Source organism: Cherax quadricarinatus, chromosome 88 (genome assembly GCF_038502225.1).
Source record: "Cherax quadricarinatus isolate ZL_2023a chromosome 88, ASM3850222v1, whole genome shotgun sequence".
In the NCBI taxonomy this organism is placed as follows: domain Eukaryota; kingdom Metazoa; phylum Arthropoda; class Malacostraca; order Decapoda; family Parastacidae; genus Cherax; species Cherax quadricarinatus.
In genome coordinates, this window is record NC_091379.1 from 402,697 (window position 1) to 423,598 (window position 20,902).

At 46.8% G+C, this 20,902-nt stretch overlaps 1 protein-coding gene across 3 annotated transcripts in view; it reads right to left on the bottom strand.

Moving 5' to 3' along the window:
* Positions 1-20,902, bottom strand: part of LOC128698554 (transcriptional activator Myb) — a 155,292-nt gene that overhangs the window by 91,962 nt on the left and 42,428 nt on the right. For all 3 annotated transcript variants that reach the window (XM_070103797.1, XM_070103799.1, XM_070103798.1), the window contains exons 2-3: positions 16,556-16,712; positions 14,741-14,884 (exon numbers count right to left, since the gene is read on the bottom strand). In XM_070103797.1, coding sequence (XP_069959898.1) covers positions 14,741-14,884; positions 16,556-16,712 — 301 coding nt within the window. The remainder of the gene's footprint in view (positions 1-14,740; positions 14,885-16,555; positions 16,713-20,902) is intronic.

Genomic DNA, 20,902 nt, shown 5'->3' on the forward strand with positions numbered 1-20,902 from the left:
CCCCTAACAGGATGTTATTTACCTCTTAAACAATAGAAAAAACGGAAATGGTGGTAACGGAAGGGGGCGCCCATCTAACAAAGTGGAAAAATCTGAGTGCCACAAAAAATAGAAGTAATAGCCTGGTTGATCAAGCCCTGATCCGCTGGGAGGCCTGGTCAAAGACCGGGCCTCTGGAACAACCTCCAGGTGAAGACGAGAATATTTGTACAAAGAGGACCCCAACTGAGATAGACAGGTTCTAATAAACAAAAACTAACAAGTAAAAAGGCTACCATGGTCATGGCAACAGTTACTAATACAGCCACTGTTGTATTTATAATAACTGTAGTTGACATTAACGGATGTTAACGTAGTATTAACATCTGTGGTTCCAGACTGTTTCAACATCTTACCAGAAGATATCAGAAACACTGCTGGAACAAGTGTTGAGTCTGCGAGAGGAAACTGAGACAAGTACCTCCACCAGGCGCCACACAAACCAGGCTCTGATGGATATGTGCCATTGGACCACCAGCAGCAACAGCCTAATTGACCAGGCAAGCACCAGACAAACCTGGCCCTGGGACGGGAGTATACAAACTTTTGAAACTCACAGGTATCAAGGCAAACACCACGTGCACCTTCCCTCACACCACGTGCACCTTCCCTCACACCATGTGCACCTTCCCTCACACCACGTGCACTTTCCCTCACACCACTTTCCCTCACACCACGTGAACTTTCTCTCACACCACGTGCACTTTCCCTCACACCACGTGCACCTTCCCAACTTTCACACACAACCTGCCCCTTCTCTTCCCTAATTAAACATACTTCAACTTTCCCCTACCTCTTTCCCACAGAATCTATTCCTTCCCTCTGTCAAGCACAATACCAAGTGCCCCCTTCCCCTTCCTTTAACACAAACCTTCTGCTGCCCCTCCCTTCACCCTTCCATCCACCCATTACCATTTTTCCTCCCTAAAATCCCCATTTCCCTTCACCTTCCTTGTGATTCCACTCTTCATTTCAGTTCCCCATCCAATCAATCCTCCCCATTCGTCCATTAGAAGCCCCTCTGATTATTTACACTTCTCCCCCATTAAAGTGTGGGGGTACCTTACCTCCCCAAACGACTGGTGTGTTCCTCTCCCTCACACCACCTTCCATTCCATCCCCCCTCCTGTTCCATAAGACTTCCCCCTCCTACCCCTCCATACACCCCTCCCCTCCATAACAAACCAACAGGTAGAGGGGTCGGATATCTTTCATCTTAAGGTACAAAATACCGCCAAGGTTGACTACTTCCTCACCACCACCGTCATTATACTACTACTACTACTACTACTACTACTACTACTACAACTACTACCACAACCTGTTCATCTTGAATACTCTTCACACATTTACACACACTTCCGGCACATTCACTTAGGTAGAGATGGTATCTAGGTAACCTCCAGGACGTCTGTATAGTACGTGTTGCTGTTGAGTTGGCCGCTAGCTGCTGGGAAGCCAGGTACACAACATGTACCAAATAAAGGTTAAAATGTTTTAATTTTTAGGTTACCTGGAGGTTATTCCGGGGATCAACGCCCCCGCGGCCCGGTCCATGACCAGGCCTCCCGATGGATCAGGGCCTGATCAACTAGGCTGTTACTGCTGGCCGCACGCAGTCCAACGTACGAGCCACAGCCCGGCTGATCCGGCACTGACTTTAGGTATCTGTCCAGCTCTCTCTTGAAGGCAGCCAGGGGCTTATTGGCAATTCTCCTAATGCTTGATGGGAGGCTGTTGAACAGTTTTGGGCCCCGGACACTTATGGTGTTTTCTCTTAGTGTACCAATGGCGCCCCTACTTTTTATTGGGGGCATTTTGCATCGCCTGCCCAGTCTTTTACTTTCGTAGGGAGTGATTTCTGTGTGCAGATTTGGGACCATTCCTTCCAAGATTTTCCAAGTGTAGATTATGATATATCTCTCCCTCCTGCCAAATGTTCTCTAAATGTTCTCTCTTTGGAATGAGGGAAGGAGCTGTGAGGTGAGGGCATGTACCAGCGATGTTCCTATTTTACACATCAGGAGGATGCAACAGCAGAAATTACAAAGCACGAGTACAAGAGGTGGTGTGTAGGTCAACGAGTGCAGGAATGGGTACAGTTGGCAGAGTAACCTATAAAAAGTAAGACACGTGTACGACGCTTAGGTATATCTTTACTGCAGAAACGTGTCAATAATAAGAGTAACCTATGATTTACTTGTGACCTGTTTGTAGAGTTTTTCCACTTCCGCGACCCGGCGCGGCCCGGAGCCTCTTCCCACCTCCAGAAGAGGCGCCAAGTAATCTCCAGGAAGGTTTATGTAACCTAACAGTGCAAAATTATCCCAGTACCTTCAAAAACTGACGATCAGACCCGGGTAAAAAAAAAATGACAGTATTAGAGAAGAACCACCACCAGAGGTCAAAACCCCCAGACTCCATAATTTATTAATTAACACCCCCCAACACCTCTCATCTTCCCACTTCTTACACGCACACGCACGCAGGCACACACACACACACACACACACACACACACACACACACACAGAGGAGCTCGGACTCGACCCCCGCAACCTCAACTAGGTGAGTACACACACACACACACACACACACACACACACACACACACACACACACACACACCAGGAGCTCGGACTCGACCCCCGCAACCTCAACTAGGTGAGTACACACACAGGAGCTGAGTCTCGACCCCTGCAACCACAATTGAGTACACACACACACACACACACACACACACACACACACACACACACACACACACACACACACACACTTTTAAATGAGTTCTTGCTAACTGACCAGTTTTACCTATTCGGCACGACATTTATATATATCAATGCATCCACGAACCAGTGTTTTTGAGCAATTAGCATATATGTATTTTTGAAACTAATAAGAGGTAGGATAAAGCAGAGAAAGAACTGGGTAAGTAACTAGAGAGGAAAGGAGGTATGACACACGTCTCAAGAAGATATTCTGACCTAGTGTAGGACCAGTGCAAGCAACAGCAAGAACAGAGGAAAAAAAGAGGAGGGAGAGGTTGGGCAGGTCTTCTCCTTTCAACCCAACCTCATTTACCCTCCTTCCCCCTCCTCTCTTTCTCCGTCTCCTCTCCCCCTCTTTTCTTCCCAAGTAACCCAAGGTGAATAAACGTAACCCACGTCATCGCCCCTGCAGGCGACAATCGTCTCTAACGCGTCCTGCCACAGAGGTCAAAACTATATGTTACGTGGACCTGTGGGTTATCCCCTGTCCACCGTGGTTACGTCATGGTGGGATATTGTGGGTACCCACGTGAGAGCTGCCCAGGAGAGCTGCCACGGTGAGAAGAGAGAGGCGAGAGAGGAGCACAGATGAACCACGGGAGTACTGCGAGAGAGAAGTAGACGGGAGTGGAGGCATTTTGAGACCTGAGTCTAGCTAAGCTAGGAGTGAGGGGTAACAGGAAGCATGACGTGTAAGAGCCAGAGTAAAGACAACAATGGTAGATCTATCATCTGACGGACAAGCGTAACACAAATGACACTAAAAACATATCTAAATGACACTAAAAACATATCTGCCTACATGTCGAGTGATCACGGTATCAACACGCCTTCCTTACCACTGAACTTACATGCTTACATGCACAAGCCGCCATAAGACCAGCCGACCAGCCTACGGAAGGCTGTGCCCAGCCTGCAGAACGCTGTGACCAACCTATGGAACGCGGTGACCAGCCTACGGAACGCCGTGACCAGCCTACGACCGGGGATGGAAACTGACCATATAAAAGTATAGTCATTCTGGTGTATCCTAAATCACTATAAAGTCGCTAGTGAACCGTTGCTTGGTTTATTTGCGAATTGTTCCTATCACTATATTATATTTTAATCCTTTAAGATGAGCCTGATTAGCCAGGCTGTGGTGCATAAGTTGGACTGCGAGAGGCGAGTACCAACAGCCTGATTTATCAGGCCAGCAAGAGGCCTGGTCTGGTCTCCGGAAGAGACTTGGGAGCTATAGTACTTGGTAACCTCCAGGTAACCAGGTACTATAGCTCCCTACAAGGTATTCAGGGAAGACAGACATCAACACTACACACGAGGGTTCAGGGAAGACAAACATCAACACTACACACGAGGGTTCAGGGAAGACAAACATCAACACTACACACAAGGGTTCAGGGAAGACAAACATCAACACTACACACGAGGGTTCAGGGAAGACAGACATCAACACTACACACGAGGGTTCAGGGAAGACAAACATCAACACTACACACAAGGGTTCAGGGAAGACAAACATCAACACTACACACGAGGGTTCAGGGAAGACAGACATCAACACTACACACGAGGGTTCAGGGAAGACAAACATCAACACTACACACGAGGGTTCAGGGAAGACAAACATCAACACTACACACGAGGGTTCAGGGAAGACAGACATCAACACTACACACAAGGGTTCAGGGAAGACAAACATCAACACTACACACGAGGGTTCAGGGAAGACAGACATCAACACTACACACGAGGGTTCAGGGAAGACAGACACACTACACACAAGGGTTCAGGGAAGACAAACATCAACACTACACACAAGGGTTCAGGGAAGACAAACACTACACACAAGGGTTCAGGGAAGACAAACACTACACACAAGGGTTCACGGAAGACAAACACACTACACACAAGGGTTCAGGGAAGACAAACACTACACACAAGGGTTCAGGGAAGACAAACACTACACACAAGGGTTCAGGGAAGACAAACACTACACACAAGGGTTCAGGGAAGACAAACACTACACACAAGGGTTCAGGGAAGACAAACACTACACACAAGGGTTCAGGGAAGACAGACACACTACACACAAGGGTTCAGGGAAGACAAACACTACACACAAGGGTTCACGGAAGACAAACACACTACACACAAGGGTTCAGGGAAGACAAACACTACACACAAGAGTTCAGGGAAGACAAACACTACACACAAGGGTTCAGGGAAGACAAACACTACACACAAGGGTTCACGGAAGACAAACACACTACACACAAGGGTTCAGGGAAGACAAACACTACACACAAGGGTTCAGGGAAGACAAACACTACACACAAGGGTTCAGGGAAGACAAACACTACACACAAGGGTTCAGGGAAGACAAACACTACACACAAGGGTTCAGGGAAGACAAACACTACACACAAGGGTTCAGGGAAGACAAACACTACACACAAGGGTTCAGGGAAGACAAACACTACACACAAGGGGTAAGGGACGACAAACACTACACACAAGGGTTCAGGGAAGACAAACACTACACACAAGGGTTCAGGGAAGACAAACACTACACACAAGGGTTCAGGGAAGACAAACACTACACACAAGGGTTCACGGAAGACAAACACACTACACACAAGGGTTCAGGGAAGACAAACACTACACACAAGAGTTCAGGGAAGACAAACACTACACACAAGGGTTCAGGGAAGACAAACACTACACACAAGGGTTCAGGGAAGACAAACACTACACACAAGAGTTCAGGGAAGACAAACACTACACACAAGAGTTCAGGGAAGACAAACACTACACACAAGGGTTCAGGGAAGACAAACACTACACACAAGGGTTCACGGAAGACAAACTACACACAAGAGTTCAGGGAAGACAAACACTACACACAAGGGTTCAGGGAAGACAAACACTACACACAAGGGTTCAGGGAAGACAAACACTACACACAAGGGTTCAGGGAAGACAAACACTACACACAAGGGTTCAGGGAAGACAAACACTACACACAAGGGTTCAGGGAAGACAAACACTACACACAAGGGTTCAGGGAAGACAAACACTACACACAAGGGTTCAGGGAAGACAAACACTACACACAAGGGTTCAGGGAAGACAGACACACTACACACAAGGGTTCAGGGAAGACAAACATCAACACTACACACAAGGGTTCAGGGAAGACAAACACTACACACAAGGGTTCAGGGAAGACAAACACTACACACAAGGGTTCAGGGAAGACAAACACTACACACAAGGGTTCAGGGAAGACAAACACTACACACAAGGGTTCACGGAAGACAAACACTACACACAAGGGTTCAGGGAAGACAAACACACTACACACAAGGGTTCAGGGAAGACAAACACTACACACAAGGGTTCAGGGAAGACAAACACTACACACAAGGGTTCAGGGAAGACAAACACTACACACAAGAGTTCAGGGAAGACAAACACTACACACAAGGGTTCAGGGAAGACAAACACTACACACAAGGGTTCAGGGAAGACAAACACTACACACAAGGGTTCAGGGAAGACAAACACACTACACACAAGGGTTCAGGGAAGACAAACACTACACACAAGGGTTCAGGGAAGACACTACACACAAGGGTTCAGGGAAGACAAACACTACACACAAGGGTTCAGGGAAGACAAACACTACACACAAGGGTTCAGGGAAGACAAACACTACACACAAGGGTTCAGGGAAGACAAACACTACACACAAGGGTTCAGGGAAGACAAACACTACACACAAGGGTTCAGGGAAGACAAACACACTACACACAAGGGTTCAGGGAAGACAAACACTACACACAAGGGTTCAGGGAAGACAAACACACTACACACAAGGGTTCAGGGAAGACAAACACTACACACAAGGGTTCAGGGAAGACAAACACTACACACAAGGGTTCAGGGAAGACAAACACTACACACAACGACAAACTACACACAAGGGTTCAGGGAAGACAAACACACTACACACAAGGGTTCAGGGAAGACAAACACTACACACAAGGGTTCAGGGAAGACAGACACTACACACAAGGGTTCACGGAAGACAAACAGCAACACTACTGCCCCACCTTGTCACGTCCTCCTCTCTACCACCATCCTTCACGACCAAGGACAGAAATACCACATTAGAAACTTAAGATAAGTGGAAAAAGTTGTGGAGAGGCTAAATTTACCAGGAATTTACCTAAAGTCGCTTCCTGGGGTCACCGCCCCCGCGGCCCGGTCCCAAACCAGATCTGGTTGCTGGCCTGACTGATCAAGTTCTTACTGCTCGCCGCCCGCGGTCCAACGTATGCACCAAAACCCGGCTAATCAGGAACTGTTCTTTTTTCTGAGGACTCTGACGAGTTGATTGTTGAGGGATTGTTGACAATCTCCCTTGTGTGTGAAGGAATAGAAGAGGAAGTAAGAAGACAGAAATGGAGGGGAAAGAGGAGAGATACACGAAGAAAGGGAGAAAGGAGGGAGAAAGTAACTAAGGGAGGCAAGTTCAAGGTCCATCACAAGGAGAGGAGAGGGAAGAGGTAGAGGGTGCCACATACAACTACATAAAAGGTTTCCTGTCAATTGTACCCCTTCAGAGAAGCCTCTTTCTCGTCTCTCCCTCTTCCCCTGTCCCAGGGAGAGCGGAAGCAGGTTCAAGGTTTACCCTCACAAAAAAGAGAAATGTTTATGGGTTCACAGTCGACTTACTCTGCGATACAGGAGGACCCCGCTTATACAGCAGGTTAGATTCTAGGCTACTGTAGGGTAAAGCAGGTTAGATTCTAGGCTCCTGTAGGGTCCCATTTATTCAGCAGTTTAGATTCTAGGCTACTGTAGGATCCCACTTATACAGCAGGTTAGATTCTAGGCTACTGTAGGGTTTCGCTTATACAGCAGGTTAGATTCTAGGCTACTGTAGGGTTTCACTTACACAGCAGGTTAGATTCTAGGCTACTGTAGGGTCCCACTTATACAGCAGGTGAGATTCTAGGCTACTGTAGGGTCCCACTTATACAGCAGGTTAGATTCTAGGCTACTATAGGGTCCCACTTATACAGCAAATTAGATTCTAGGCTACTGTAGGGTCCCACTTATACAGCAGGTTAGATTCTAGGCTACTATAGGGTCCCACTTATACAGCAAGTTAGATTCTAGGCTACTGTAGGGTCCCACTTATACAGCAGGTTAGATTCTAGGCTACTGTAGGGTTTCACTTATACAGCAGGTTAGATTCTAGGCTACTGTAGGGTCCCACTTATACAGCAGGTTAGATTCTAGGCTACTGTAGGGTTTCACTTATACAGCAGGTGAGATTCTAGGCTACTGTAGGGTCCCACTTATACAGCAGGTTAGATTCTAGGCTACTGTAGGGTCCCACTTATACAGCAGGTTAGATTCTAGGCTACTGTAGGGTCCCACTTATACAGCAGGTTAGATTCTAGGCTACTGTAGGGTCCCACTTATACAGCAGGTTAGATTCTAGGCTACTGTAGGGTCCCACTTATACAGCAGGTTAGATTCTAGGCTACTGTAGGGTCCCACTTATACAGCAGGTTAGATTCTAGGCTACTATAGGGTCCCACTTATACAGCAGGTTAGATTCTAGGCTACTGTAGGGTCCCACTTATACAGCAGGTTAGATTCTAGGCAACTTCTATAAAGCAAAAATCACTGTAAAGTGAACCATAGTTTTTTTTTACATTCAAATACATACAAAAGCCTGATAACATGTTTGCACTATCATACATTATATGAGCAATATAGCTAGGCCTAAAAAATACATATACACTACATACATTACTTACCTTAAAATATTTTCGACCTTAGTTTATAGTGAATGGTGAATATATTTATTGTAGGAACTTTGAATAAATGAATAATGGGTATAACTGAAAACCGCTGTACTGGCGAAATGCTGTCAAACTATGCGCTGTAAAGCGGGGCTCTCCTGTACCACAGTTTACACCATATGTTAACTTGACTTAGATACGTTATATCTCAGCCGACATTTCTTCATGCCTTGCTACAGTATTTAAGAAATTCTCAGATTTATCTTGAAAAATGTGTTTACTTGGTAAAAAGCCGGTAATGGTAGGTTGGTAGACAGCAGCCATCCAGGGAGGTGGTGCTGTCATCCTGTCAAGACTGGAACGGAAGCCAGTTCGATGTTTTTTTCACTGGAGTGACTGCTGTTGTCTGTGTATCATGGACATATGATAGCTGTTCTTGTCTGTCTCATGAACATATGATTGCTGTTCTTATCTCTCTTGAACATGTGACTGCCGTTCTTGTCTCTCTCTCTCTCTCTCATGAACATGTAAGATGGCAGGTTAATCATACAATTTTTAACACAATCACTACATTCTCAGGCTTCTCAATCACTAAATATGAACCTCCACAGTAATAACGTTCTTGACCTGGATTACCTTCACCAATAACGCACAACCTCACCATAACCCTCACACTTTGGAAACACCAAATTTAATGACCAACTTGTTCTCCTTCCAAGAATCCAGACTCTTAACTCTTTTACTCAATGTAAACATGACCGGTACCACTTCTATAATTAAGGTACGTAATACCAACGAGTTGGTAGTTAAGACACATGTGCAGCACTGTCTTTACCTAGAAAATAAAGATAATTGTGTGGTACTGTCTTAATTCATCCACAGCACAACCAACCCTCCTTCTTGATATATCACAGATCATCCTGCCTTCCTGATATATATCACGGACAATCCTGCCTTGATATAGCACAATCCTTCTAGATGAGTTACACCAAGAATCCTTCCTTCTAGATGTGAGTTACAGCACCAACAGATTAGCAAATCAAGTCACGATTTATTTTTTATTAGTTGTGATATCCTAAAAGAATGGCAATCCTACAGGGAAGATCTCCATACAGGAGAATAAAACATGGGATAATCCTACAGGGAAAATCTACAAACAGGAGAATTAATTATTGACAATCCTACAGGGACGAACTCCATACAGGTGAACGAAAAATGCGAGATTTGTGTCTCGCAGGAGAATGAATATGAAGCAATCAGGTTCGATCCAATGAAAGGATAATCCAATTCCTTGGATGAAGAGCCCCCTCAGCAGCGCCAGGGGACCTCCCTAGAGAGAGTGAACATCCTCCCAGCCGGCTCGACAATTGCCAATTACTGGATGGGTGGATAGAAGTGTGGGGACGGGGATGAACGTAGAGAAAAGCAATTATTCCACAGCTGTCCTACTGCTGCTGCTGCTGCTCTCTCGCACCCACCTGCACGGTATTGTGTGGGCCTGCACATGCTGACCTTCCCATGGTGTGGGCCTGCACATGCTGGCCTTCCCATGGTGTGGGCCTGCACATGCTGGCCTTCCCATGGTGTGGGCCTGCACATGCTGACCTTCCCATGGTGTGGGCCTGCACATGCTGACCTTCCCATGCCTTGCTGACCTTCCCATGGTGTGGGCCTGCACATGCTGACCTTCCCATGGTGTGGGCCTGCACATGCTGACCTTCCCATGGTGTGGGCCTGCACATGCTGACCTTCCCATGGTGTGGGCCTGCACATGCTGACCTTCCCATGGTGTGGGCCTGCACATGCTGACCTTCCCATGGTGTGGGCCTGCACATGCTGACCTTCCCATGGTGTGGGCCTGCACATGCTGACCTTCCCATGGTGTGGGCCTGCACATGCTGACCTTCCCATGGTGTGGGCCTGCACATGCTGACCTTGCTGACCATGGTGTGGGCCTGCACATGCTGACCTTCCCATGGTGTGGGCCTGCACATGCTGGCCTTGCTGACCTTCCCATGGTGTGGGCCTGCACATGCTGGCCTTCCCATGGTGTGGGCCTGCACATGCTGACCTTCCCATGGTGTGGGCCTGCACATGCTGACCTTCCCATGGTGTGGGCCTGCACATGCTGACCTTCCCATTGTGAACCTGTGCTGACCTATCCATCACAGCAGCCTGGTTGACTTGGCACTTACTTGTAGGCGATTCCAAAGGTTATCGTCTCCCCTCTGCCTGGTCCCAGACCAGGCCTCCTGGTTGCTAACCTGATCAAGGCCAGCAACCGGGAGCCATCATCAAGCCGGTTGATTTGAGGAACCTGTCGAATTTCCTCTTGAAGACAGTCTGGGAGCTGTTGGAAACCGTCCTTATGCATGTAGGGAGGTTATCGAGTCATGATCCCTTTACACTTGCTGAGTTCTCTCAGTTTACCCATCGCTTCATTGCTCTTCATAAGTGGCTTGTGGTGTGCCAATCTTCGTGTGTTCATATGCAGTGATTTCGGAGTGTAGGTTTGGGACCAGTCCCTCCAGTATCTTCCAGGTGTAGATTATCAAGCATCTCGCCTACGTTCTATGGAATCAAGTTCGTGAGAGTTCAGGCGCTCTCAGTAATTTAGGTTCCTGACCGAGTTTATACGAACTATTGAAGGTTCTTTGTACATTTTTTTAATTCTGCTCTCTAAAGGTGGAAAACACGCAGCACCCCGGCTGGCGTATTTACACTCAATGATAAACAAGTTTCCAGTACTCCTAGAGTTACCACACTGGAGGCGCCGCTTAACGCATTGTATTAAATAAACCTGGCTACATCAGCAGTGGAACGCTATTCTGCACTATGATAGTTACACTGCATCCCCTGACATTATTTCATCACACTGGATGGGGTTTCCTTTACGAGGCGATGAAATCTGTCAGTCTCAGATGGGAGATATGATCAAACACTGCACTATGGAATATGATCAAACACTGCACTATGGAATATGATCAAACACTGCACTATGGAATATGATCAAACACTGCACTGTGGAATACGATCAAACACTGCACTATGGAATATGATCAAACATTGCACTGTGGAATATGATCAAACATTGCACTGTGGAATATGATCAAACACTGCACTATGGAATATGATCAAACACTGCACTATGGAATATGATCAAACACTGCACTATGGAATATGATCAAACACTGCACTGTGGAATATGATCAAACACTGCACTGTGGAATATGATCAAACACTGCACTATGGAATATGATCAAACACTGCACTATGGAATATGATCAAACATTGCACTATGGAATATGATCAAACACTGCACTATGGGTTCAATACCTGCAGCAGCTTGGGAGGTATCGCTCCAGCAGACCTGGAGTTACTATCACATTAACTGACCAAGGTAGGAAAGGAAGGAAAGGGCCAATTTTATGGATCTTGAGAGCTCAGTAATTGTTTTAATTTCCACACACAGTTCAAGTTCTTGTATTTTCAGATCCAGAATTTCGCCTGATAGCCAAGAATATTCCAGTGAAATGAACAAGCGCTTAAGTGTGTGTTATCACTGGCTTGACAGGCACTTGTTGTGAAGACTTCTTCTGTCCAGCCCATTAATTTTAAGTACACCTGATGTGATAGTGGTTAATTTTAAGTACACCTGATGTGATAGTGGTTAATTTTAAGTACACCTGATGTGATAGTGGTTAATTTTAAGTACACCTGATGTGATAGTGGTTAATTTTAAGTACACCTGATGTGATAGTGGTTAATTTTAAGTACACCTGATGTGATAGTGGTTAATTTTAAGTACACCTGATGTGATAGTGGTTTAAAAAAGACACGTGAGCAACTCACGTGTCTTTCTAAACCTATTTGTAGGTATCTAATACCGAGGTTTATACCAGCTGTGACAGTAACTAGAGGTGAGGCCAAGTATTACTGGGCCTCCGTTAATGTTGATGGTATTTGTATACCTTTGGTGAGTTCCAAGAGATTTTATACTCCCGGAGCCCGGCCATGGGCTAGGCTCGTCTGGTTGTTTGCCTGGTCAACCAAGGCTGTTGCTGCTGGTGGCCCGCTGCCCCACGTATCCAACACAACCTGGTTGATCTGGCACCTGAAGATACCTGTCTAGTTTCCTCTGTAGGAGTTCTGGCCTTGTCTCTCATCCCCAACAGTATGAGAGTGATTCCTTGAGCTTAATATCTGTAACACTATTTCCTGGTCATGGACCGGGCAGCGGGGGCGTTGATCCCCGGTACACCCTCCAGGTATACCTCCAGCACGCGGTGCCGTTGATACCCGGTACACCCTCCAGGTATACCTCAAGCACACGGGGCCTTTGATACCCGGTACACCCTCCAGGTATACCTCCAGCACGCGGGGTCGTTGATACCCGGTACACCCTCCAGGTATACCTCCAGCACACGGGGCCTTTGATACCCGGTACACCCTCCAGGTATACCTCCAGCACGCGGGGCCGTTGATACCCGGTACACCCTCCAGGTATACCTCCAGCACGCGGGGCCGTTGATACCCGGTACACCCTCCAGGTATACCTCCAGCACACGGGGCCGTTGATACCCGGTACACCCTCCAGATGTACCTCCAGCACGCGGGGCCGTTGATACCCGGTACACCCTCCAGATGTACCTCCAGCACACGGGGCCGTTGATACCCGGTACACCCTCCAGATGTACCTCCAGCACACGGGGCCGTTGATACCCGGTACACCCTCCAGATGTACCTCCAGCACACGGGGCCGTTGATACCCGGTACACCCTCCAGATGTACCTCCAGCTTGCTCACTTCATTACCACCAGTCTAGCTCTGTTTACCTTCATTTATTACATACCTGTGGTCATTTGCAAGACTTTACATGACTTGAAGGTTTGCAGTGGTATCCTCAATAAATGCTCAGGGACCACGACTCTTAAACATCCTCCTTTCATGCATAAGGGAGATTACCGACACACCCCTCCCTTAGCTGTCTTCAAGGGGGAATTCGACAGGTTGCTGATCAGCTGGGTTTTAGTGCATACGTCGAATTGCTGGCGGCAGACAGTAACAGCTTGATCGATCAGGCCAGCAACCAGAAGGCATAACTTTGATATTATTTTACCTTTTCCACTACCCACACTCGTGCCTAACCTCCGTATATTCTTCAGAACATCCCACCCTGAAGCATTGCATGACCCTTTTGGGTTCAGCACTTGGGTTCAAACTCCACCCGTTCCGTGGTTTGTTTACAATTGTGTTATTACAATTTCGTGAGTCAAGTGAGCACTTGTTTCATTAGAAGTGCGGCGGGGTCGGTGACCCCCGGAAGCTACCCTAGGTAAATCTTCACAGGGTGAAGTTGTACCACAAGGAGAGGGTGGTGAGGGAAGTAGGGGGCGGGGGAGGGAAGGGGGCGTAACATGGTGACCAAATGGCCACAACAACAAAGCGGGGTGTGGTGAGGAGGGGGAGGGAGGTAGGAGTAGCATTACATGGTCAAGGTGGAGGGTGAGGGGAGGTAGGGAAGACAGTACTACCCTGGGACCAGCTGATCAGTGTAATGGGGTTACCTGGAGGTTATTCCGGGGATCAACACCCCCGCGGCCCGGTCCATGACCAGGCCTCCCGATGGATCAGGGCCTGATCAACTAGGCTGTTACTGCTGGCCGCACGCAGTCCAACGTACGAGCCACAGCCCGGCTGATCCGGCACTGACTTTAGGTATCTGTCCAGCTCTCCCTTGAAGGAAGCCAGGGGTTTATTGGCAATTCTCCTAATGCTTGATGGGAGGCTGTTGAACAGCTGGGGTAGGGAAGGAAGGTAAGGGTAGCATTACAAGGAAACCAGCTGGGTACTGTAGTGGGGGGAGGAGAACTAGTTGACCACACTGTGGTGAAGTAGGGAAGGTAGTAGTAGTAGTAGTAGTAATTTAGTACCAGGTGATACAAGGGTGTTGTGTTGAGGTAGTAGGTAAGGGGACAGCACTATACAGGGACCTGCTGACCAGTGTAGTGGGACGGAAGGTTGGAGCAGGTGACCACAGTGTGGTAGGGGAAAGTAACCAGCCTGGGAGCAGCTGGTCACAAGAACAAGAGCACAGACACTGACCTCCTTGGTCCAGGGACCTTTGACCAGCTCGGGATTGACGACCTTCTGCCAGCGCTGCTGACACTGCACGTCGTTACGGTCAAGGAAGCAGCCAGCGATAGCCTCCCACTTCTCCCCGTGCTGCTCCACTAACACCTTCAACTTCTGTCAGACACAAAACATTATTAGTCTTAACATACTGCTAGTTTAACATCACAACACACTGTCATCCAACTTAAATCTTCAACATTTATCAATGTTTACACACACACAAATCCCACCCCCGCACACACGCACACACTGGGCCAGGAGCTGTGAATCGACCCATACAACTACATATAGGTGAGTACACCCCACAGGCGCACGCACATGAATTGACTACTGCAGGAAAGCCAAAGTTCCTTGGATCAAAAGCCAGTCACCCTCAAGGTCATTAACCATAACCTGACTCAGAGAACACATCCTGCATGATCACAGTTTTGTTCCCATCTTCAAGAAATCTACTGTTCTTCCGTAGAGTGACCTTGACATGGCTCCCGGTGGCCCCTTTATGACCTTAAGTACCCGGGGTGACTCTTTCCTGACACTACTGAATTTAAGTGGCTTCTGATGTTAAGTACCCGGGGTGACTCTGACTGGCCCTTGGTGAATCTACCTAACCCCTGATGAATCTGACCTAACCCCCTGATGAATCTACCTAACCCCTGATGAATTTGACCTAACCCCCTGATGAATCTACCTAACCCCTGATGAATTTGACCTAACCCCTGATTAATTTGACCTAACCCCTGATGAATCTACCTAACCCCTGATGAATTTGACCTAACCCCTGATGAATCTACCTAACCCCTGATGAATTTGACCTAACCCCTGATGAATTTGACCTAACCCCCTGATGAATCTACCTAACCCCTGATGAATTTGACCTAACCCCTGATGAATCTACCTAACCCCTGATGAATTTGACCTAACCCCTGATGAATCTACCTAACCCCTGATGAATCTACCTAACCCCTGATGAATTTGACCTAACCCCTGATGAATCTGACCTAACCCCTGATGAATCTGACCTAACCCCTGATGAATTTGACCTAACCCCTGATGAATCAACCTAACCCCCCTGATGAATTTGACCTAACCCCTGATGAATCAACCTAACCCCCCTGATGAATCAACGTAACCCCTGATGAATCAACCTAACCCCCCTGATGAATTTGACCTAACCCCTGATGAATCAACCTAACCCCCCTGATGAATCTACCTAACCCCTGATGAATCAACCTAACCCCCCTGATGAATCAACCTAACCCCCCTGATGAATCTACCTAACCCCTGATGAATCAACCTAACCCCCCTGATGAATTTGACCTAACCCCTGATGAATCAACCTAACCCCCCTGATGAATCAACCTAACTCCCCTGATGAATTTGACCTAACCCCTGATGAATCTACCTAACCCCTGATGAATCAACCTAACCCCCCTGATGAATCTACCTAACCCCCTGATAAATCTACCTAACCCGATGAATCTGACCTAACCCCTGATGAATCAACCTAACCCCCCTGATGAATCTACCTAACCCCTGATGAATCTGACCTAACCCCTGATGAATCAACCTAACCCCTGATGAATCTGACCTAACCCCTGATGAATCTACCTAACCCCCCTGATGAATCTACCTAACCCCTGATGAATCTACCTAACCCCTGATGAATCTGACCTAACCCCTGATGAATCTACCTAACCCCTGATGAATCTACCTAACCCCCCTGATGAATCTGACTTTCCTACTACTAACCCCCCCCCCCCCCCGAAGACTAAACACAAAACGTACCTCGTCCTCATCCTTGGTCCAGCGACCTTTATTGACGTGTTTCTTGATCCTGGGACCGGAGGTGGAGGAAGGGTGGTCGTCGTCCAGGGAGGACTCGTCAATCTCGTACTCTTCGTCAGTCAGTTCATCGTTAGAGCACCACTCGTCGTCCACGTTGCTACAACGACCCACCCCAGCCACGGCACCCATCACACCACACACGGAGATATATGTTAGTCCATCACTTATTACATAAGAAATGTTGATAAATTAGACACATGTGCAACAATTGGGTATCTTTATTGAAGAAACGTTTCGCCACACAAGTGGCTTCATCAGTCCATACATAGGAGAAACTTGAAGAACAGGAGGAGAATGAGGTAATCAGTCCCTCAACCTTGAGTCGATGTATCATGTGGGAGTTCGAACACGTGGATTGGGTAAAGTAATACTCACGTAGGCTGGTAGTACGTATAATTACAGATAATGTGGGGAGCGCCCTTACAGCCGTATCTCTCTGCTCTCTCTCGTATGACTGACTGGAAGACGTGTAACGATGCACACAGCACGGAGGAGCAGGTGGATGACAGGAGACAGGCTGGATGATAGGCTGACTGGCGTTCACTTCCACAGTCTGGCTTACTATTGGCTTAATTGCAAAATCCGGGTCAACCCCTCGGAGATTGAAGCAATTAGCACACGAACTAAGCCGGGAAGCTTGAAAAACTTCTGCAACAGGCTTGCAGGCTGGAGGTTGTGAGGGGAGTAGCTGGTGGGTGAGACGGTTCACCTTTGACCCTGCCGGCTACTCACAGTCTTCTAACGTCTTGAATTACCCGTAAAAACTTATCCACGCTCCACACCGGTGCCACCATTTATCATGTGGGAGTTCGATACGTGGATAGGGTAAAGTAATACTCACGTAGGCTGGTAGTACGTATAATTACAGATAATGTGGGGAGCGCCCGACAGCCGTAACCTTGTCTCCTTGCTCACACTCGTAACACTGACTGGCCGCCCACAGTACCCATATGTGAGGGGGTCTTTGAATACTGCTGTGGTCAGCACAATATGATACAGACAGTGACTCAGGCAGAGACGGTTGGTAGTGAGTCAACTACTGGTACACTGGTTACTGGTAACTGGTTACTACTACTGAGAGATGTGGTCAGTCCATCAATCTTGGTTGATGGACTGAACACATCGACTCAAGGTTGAGGGACTGATTGCCTCATTCTCCTCCTGTTCTTCAAGTTTCTCCTATATATGGACTGATGAAGCCACTGTGTGGCGAAACGTTTCTTCAATAAAGATACCCAAGAGTTGCACATGTGTCTAATTTATCAACATGTCGGTTCTCTGAACCATTCATCTACAAACATAAGAAATGCTCTGCATACAAGGGGATTTTGTGCAAGAATGGTATATGATACCGACAAGATGAAATTAAGACACATGTGCAACATCTGGATGGCGAAACGTCTACAATAAAGATACCCAGATGTTGCACATGTGTCTTAATTTCAAGGGGATTTTGCCATGTACACTCAAATGTCTTATTCCTTTGTACAACCATGTATGTCAAATTTATTATTAATAAGAACGATAAAAAAAGGCACAATACTGTGACTGGAACGATACACAAATAACCTGCACATAGAGAGGAACTTACGACGACGTTTCGGTCCAAGTCGGGCCGAAACGTTGTTATTTATGTAAGAATAATGATGATACTTTGCTGCAAAGGTTTCTTACGTGGAAAAAAATATTTATTCGAAGTACTGACGACTGTGTACATGCTAGGCACAGAAAGTACAAAGAAAGTACACATCTTGCCTCTAGTTTCAGTGATAAAGTTAATAATTTAGTTGTACCTAACAACATATTCAATTAAAATTTTAGAGGCTGAGTCTAACACACACTATACTGTAGCATTAAACAACTGGGAGAAAGGAAACAGTGTCCTCCTTCCCATTGAGATTATTCTTCCCAAATCCGATTGAAATTTGTTTGCAATGGCTTTAAGCTGGAAAAATTCAGATTCAGGAAGGATATAGGGAAGCACTGGTTTGGCAATAGAGTTGTCGATGAGTAGAATAAACTCCCCAGTACAGTTATAGAGGCTAAAACGTTGTGTAGTTTTAAAAAATAAGTTAGATAAATAATTGAGTGGGTGTGAGCTGGACCTGATTAGCTTGTGCTACTAGGTCAGATGCCGTGCTCCTTCCTTAGGTGAATGTGACCTGACCTGACCTGACTAGGTTGGGTCATTGGCTTAAGCCGGTAGGAGGCTTGGACCTGCCTCGCATGGGCCAGTAGGCCTGCTGCAGTGTTCCTTCTTTACGTTATGTAACAAGCCACAATAAAACTGAAATATTATTTTCAATAATAAAAAATCAGACCTGAAATTTATTAAACTTATTATGATTTTGCACAAAAAAGTACGTATAGGGTTATTTTAAGAATTCGCGGGAGAATGAAGCGAAAAAACTGAGAAGCAAGCAGTGTTGTGGTGGGAGGGAGGAGTAGCTGAGATATGAATGTTAGATAACACGGGATAACATGGGACTGGGAGGGTCACAAGCATGTAAACACCTGTCAAGGTGTCAACAGGTGTGTAAAACATGGAAACACCGGGGCAGGAAAACAGAAAAGAACCACTAAGGGCTCTTCTGAATTTACAGAGAATATCTTTACGACTTGACTCACGAAATCGTAATGACACGATTGCAAACAAACCATACCACGTGTCATTACGATTTCGTGAGTCATGTTAATGGCTTTGAGGGGACTTGAGCTAGAGTTCGTCACGGCCACGCTAGCTGGAGATTCGTCTGCAAAAACTTGCATTTGTGGTCACAGAGGTGCCTGTGCTAACCTTCCTATGGTGTAGAAATATACCTAGTTGGAAGAATCTTATTGTGGCTAGCTGGTCAAGTGGCTAACGCCACGGTCTGGAGTTTAGAGACTCTCTGACCGCGGGTTCAAATCCCGCCCGTGGTATGGTTTATCTTGACGACTTCTAGTTCATAACTATACAACAACAACCAATATTATTATAATCACAGGGAAGCGCTAAACCCGTAGGATTATACAACGCATGTGGGGGGGGAATGGAAGGTATTCAGGCTCAATTCAGGGAACCGGAGCACAGATCCAATTCCGTAGATCAAGAGCCCCTCACCAGCGTCAAGGAACCTCCCTTGAGGGGACAACCACCAATAACAACTACAGTCAACTATCACTACCAATAATTAGCATCAAGACAACGCCATCTATTATCGAGACTACCAATAGACGCCACCATAATCTGAAGACATAACAACATAAGAAAGAAGCAGCACTGCAGCAGGCCTACTGGCCCATGCTAGGCAGGTCCAAGCTAATAGTAAAACATTTACAAGGAAGAGTTTCGTTCACTTTTGATATACCTTTGATGAGTTCTAAGAGTTTTTCTACTACCAGAAGCCGGCCATGGGAAGGTTTGTCTGGTGCTTACCTAGTTAACCAGGCTGTTGCTGCTGGCGGCCCGCTGGCCCACATATCCAACACAGCCTGGCTAATCTGGCACCTGGCAAAGACACCTGCCAGTTTCCTCTTTAAGACTTCACTTGTTTCCAGCAGTTTTTATATCTTCTGGTAAAAAGCTGAGTAGTCTGGGAGCACGGATGTTGATACAACGTACTCTTATCGTGTCCACAGCTCTCCTGCCCTTCACTGCGTTTATTTTGCACTTCCTTCTATATCTTACTCCAGTATGTTATGGTAGTGTGTAGAATTGGCACAAGGCCTCCTCAAATACTTTTCAGGTATATATTATGTCTCTCCCCTCCTCTCTAGTCGAGTACAAATTTAGGACTAAGGAGTTCCCAGTAATTTAAATGCTTTATTGGCACTATGCAGTCTGTAAATAATCTATCTGTTGCAGTTCTAATCTGTCTCCTGCCCTGAACGGGACCGTCCACAATGAACAATATTCTAAACGAGAAAGCATAAGCTATCTGAAAAATAACAATGTTCATACTAATTCCCTTGTGCTGAAAGTTCTCATCCATCCTGTCACTTTCCTGGCCATTTTCCAAGACCCACCACCATCTATCACCAAGACCCACCACCATCTATCACCAAGACCCACCACCATCTATCACCAAGACCCACCACCATCTATCACCAAGACCCACCACCATCTATCACCAAGACCCACCACCATCTATCACCAAGACCCACCACCATCTATAACCAAGACCCACCACCATCTATCACCAAGACCCACCACCATCTATACCCAAGACCCACCACCATCTATCACCAAGACCCACCACCATCTATAACCAAGACCCACCACCATCTATCACCAAGACCCACCAC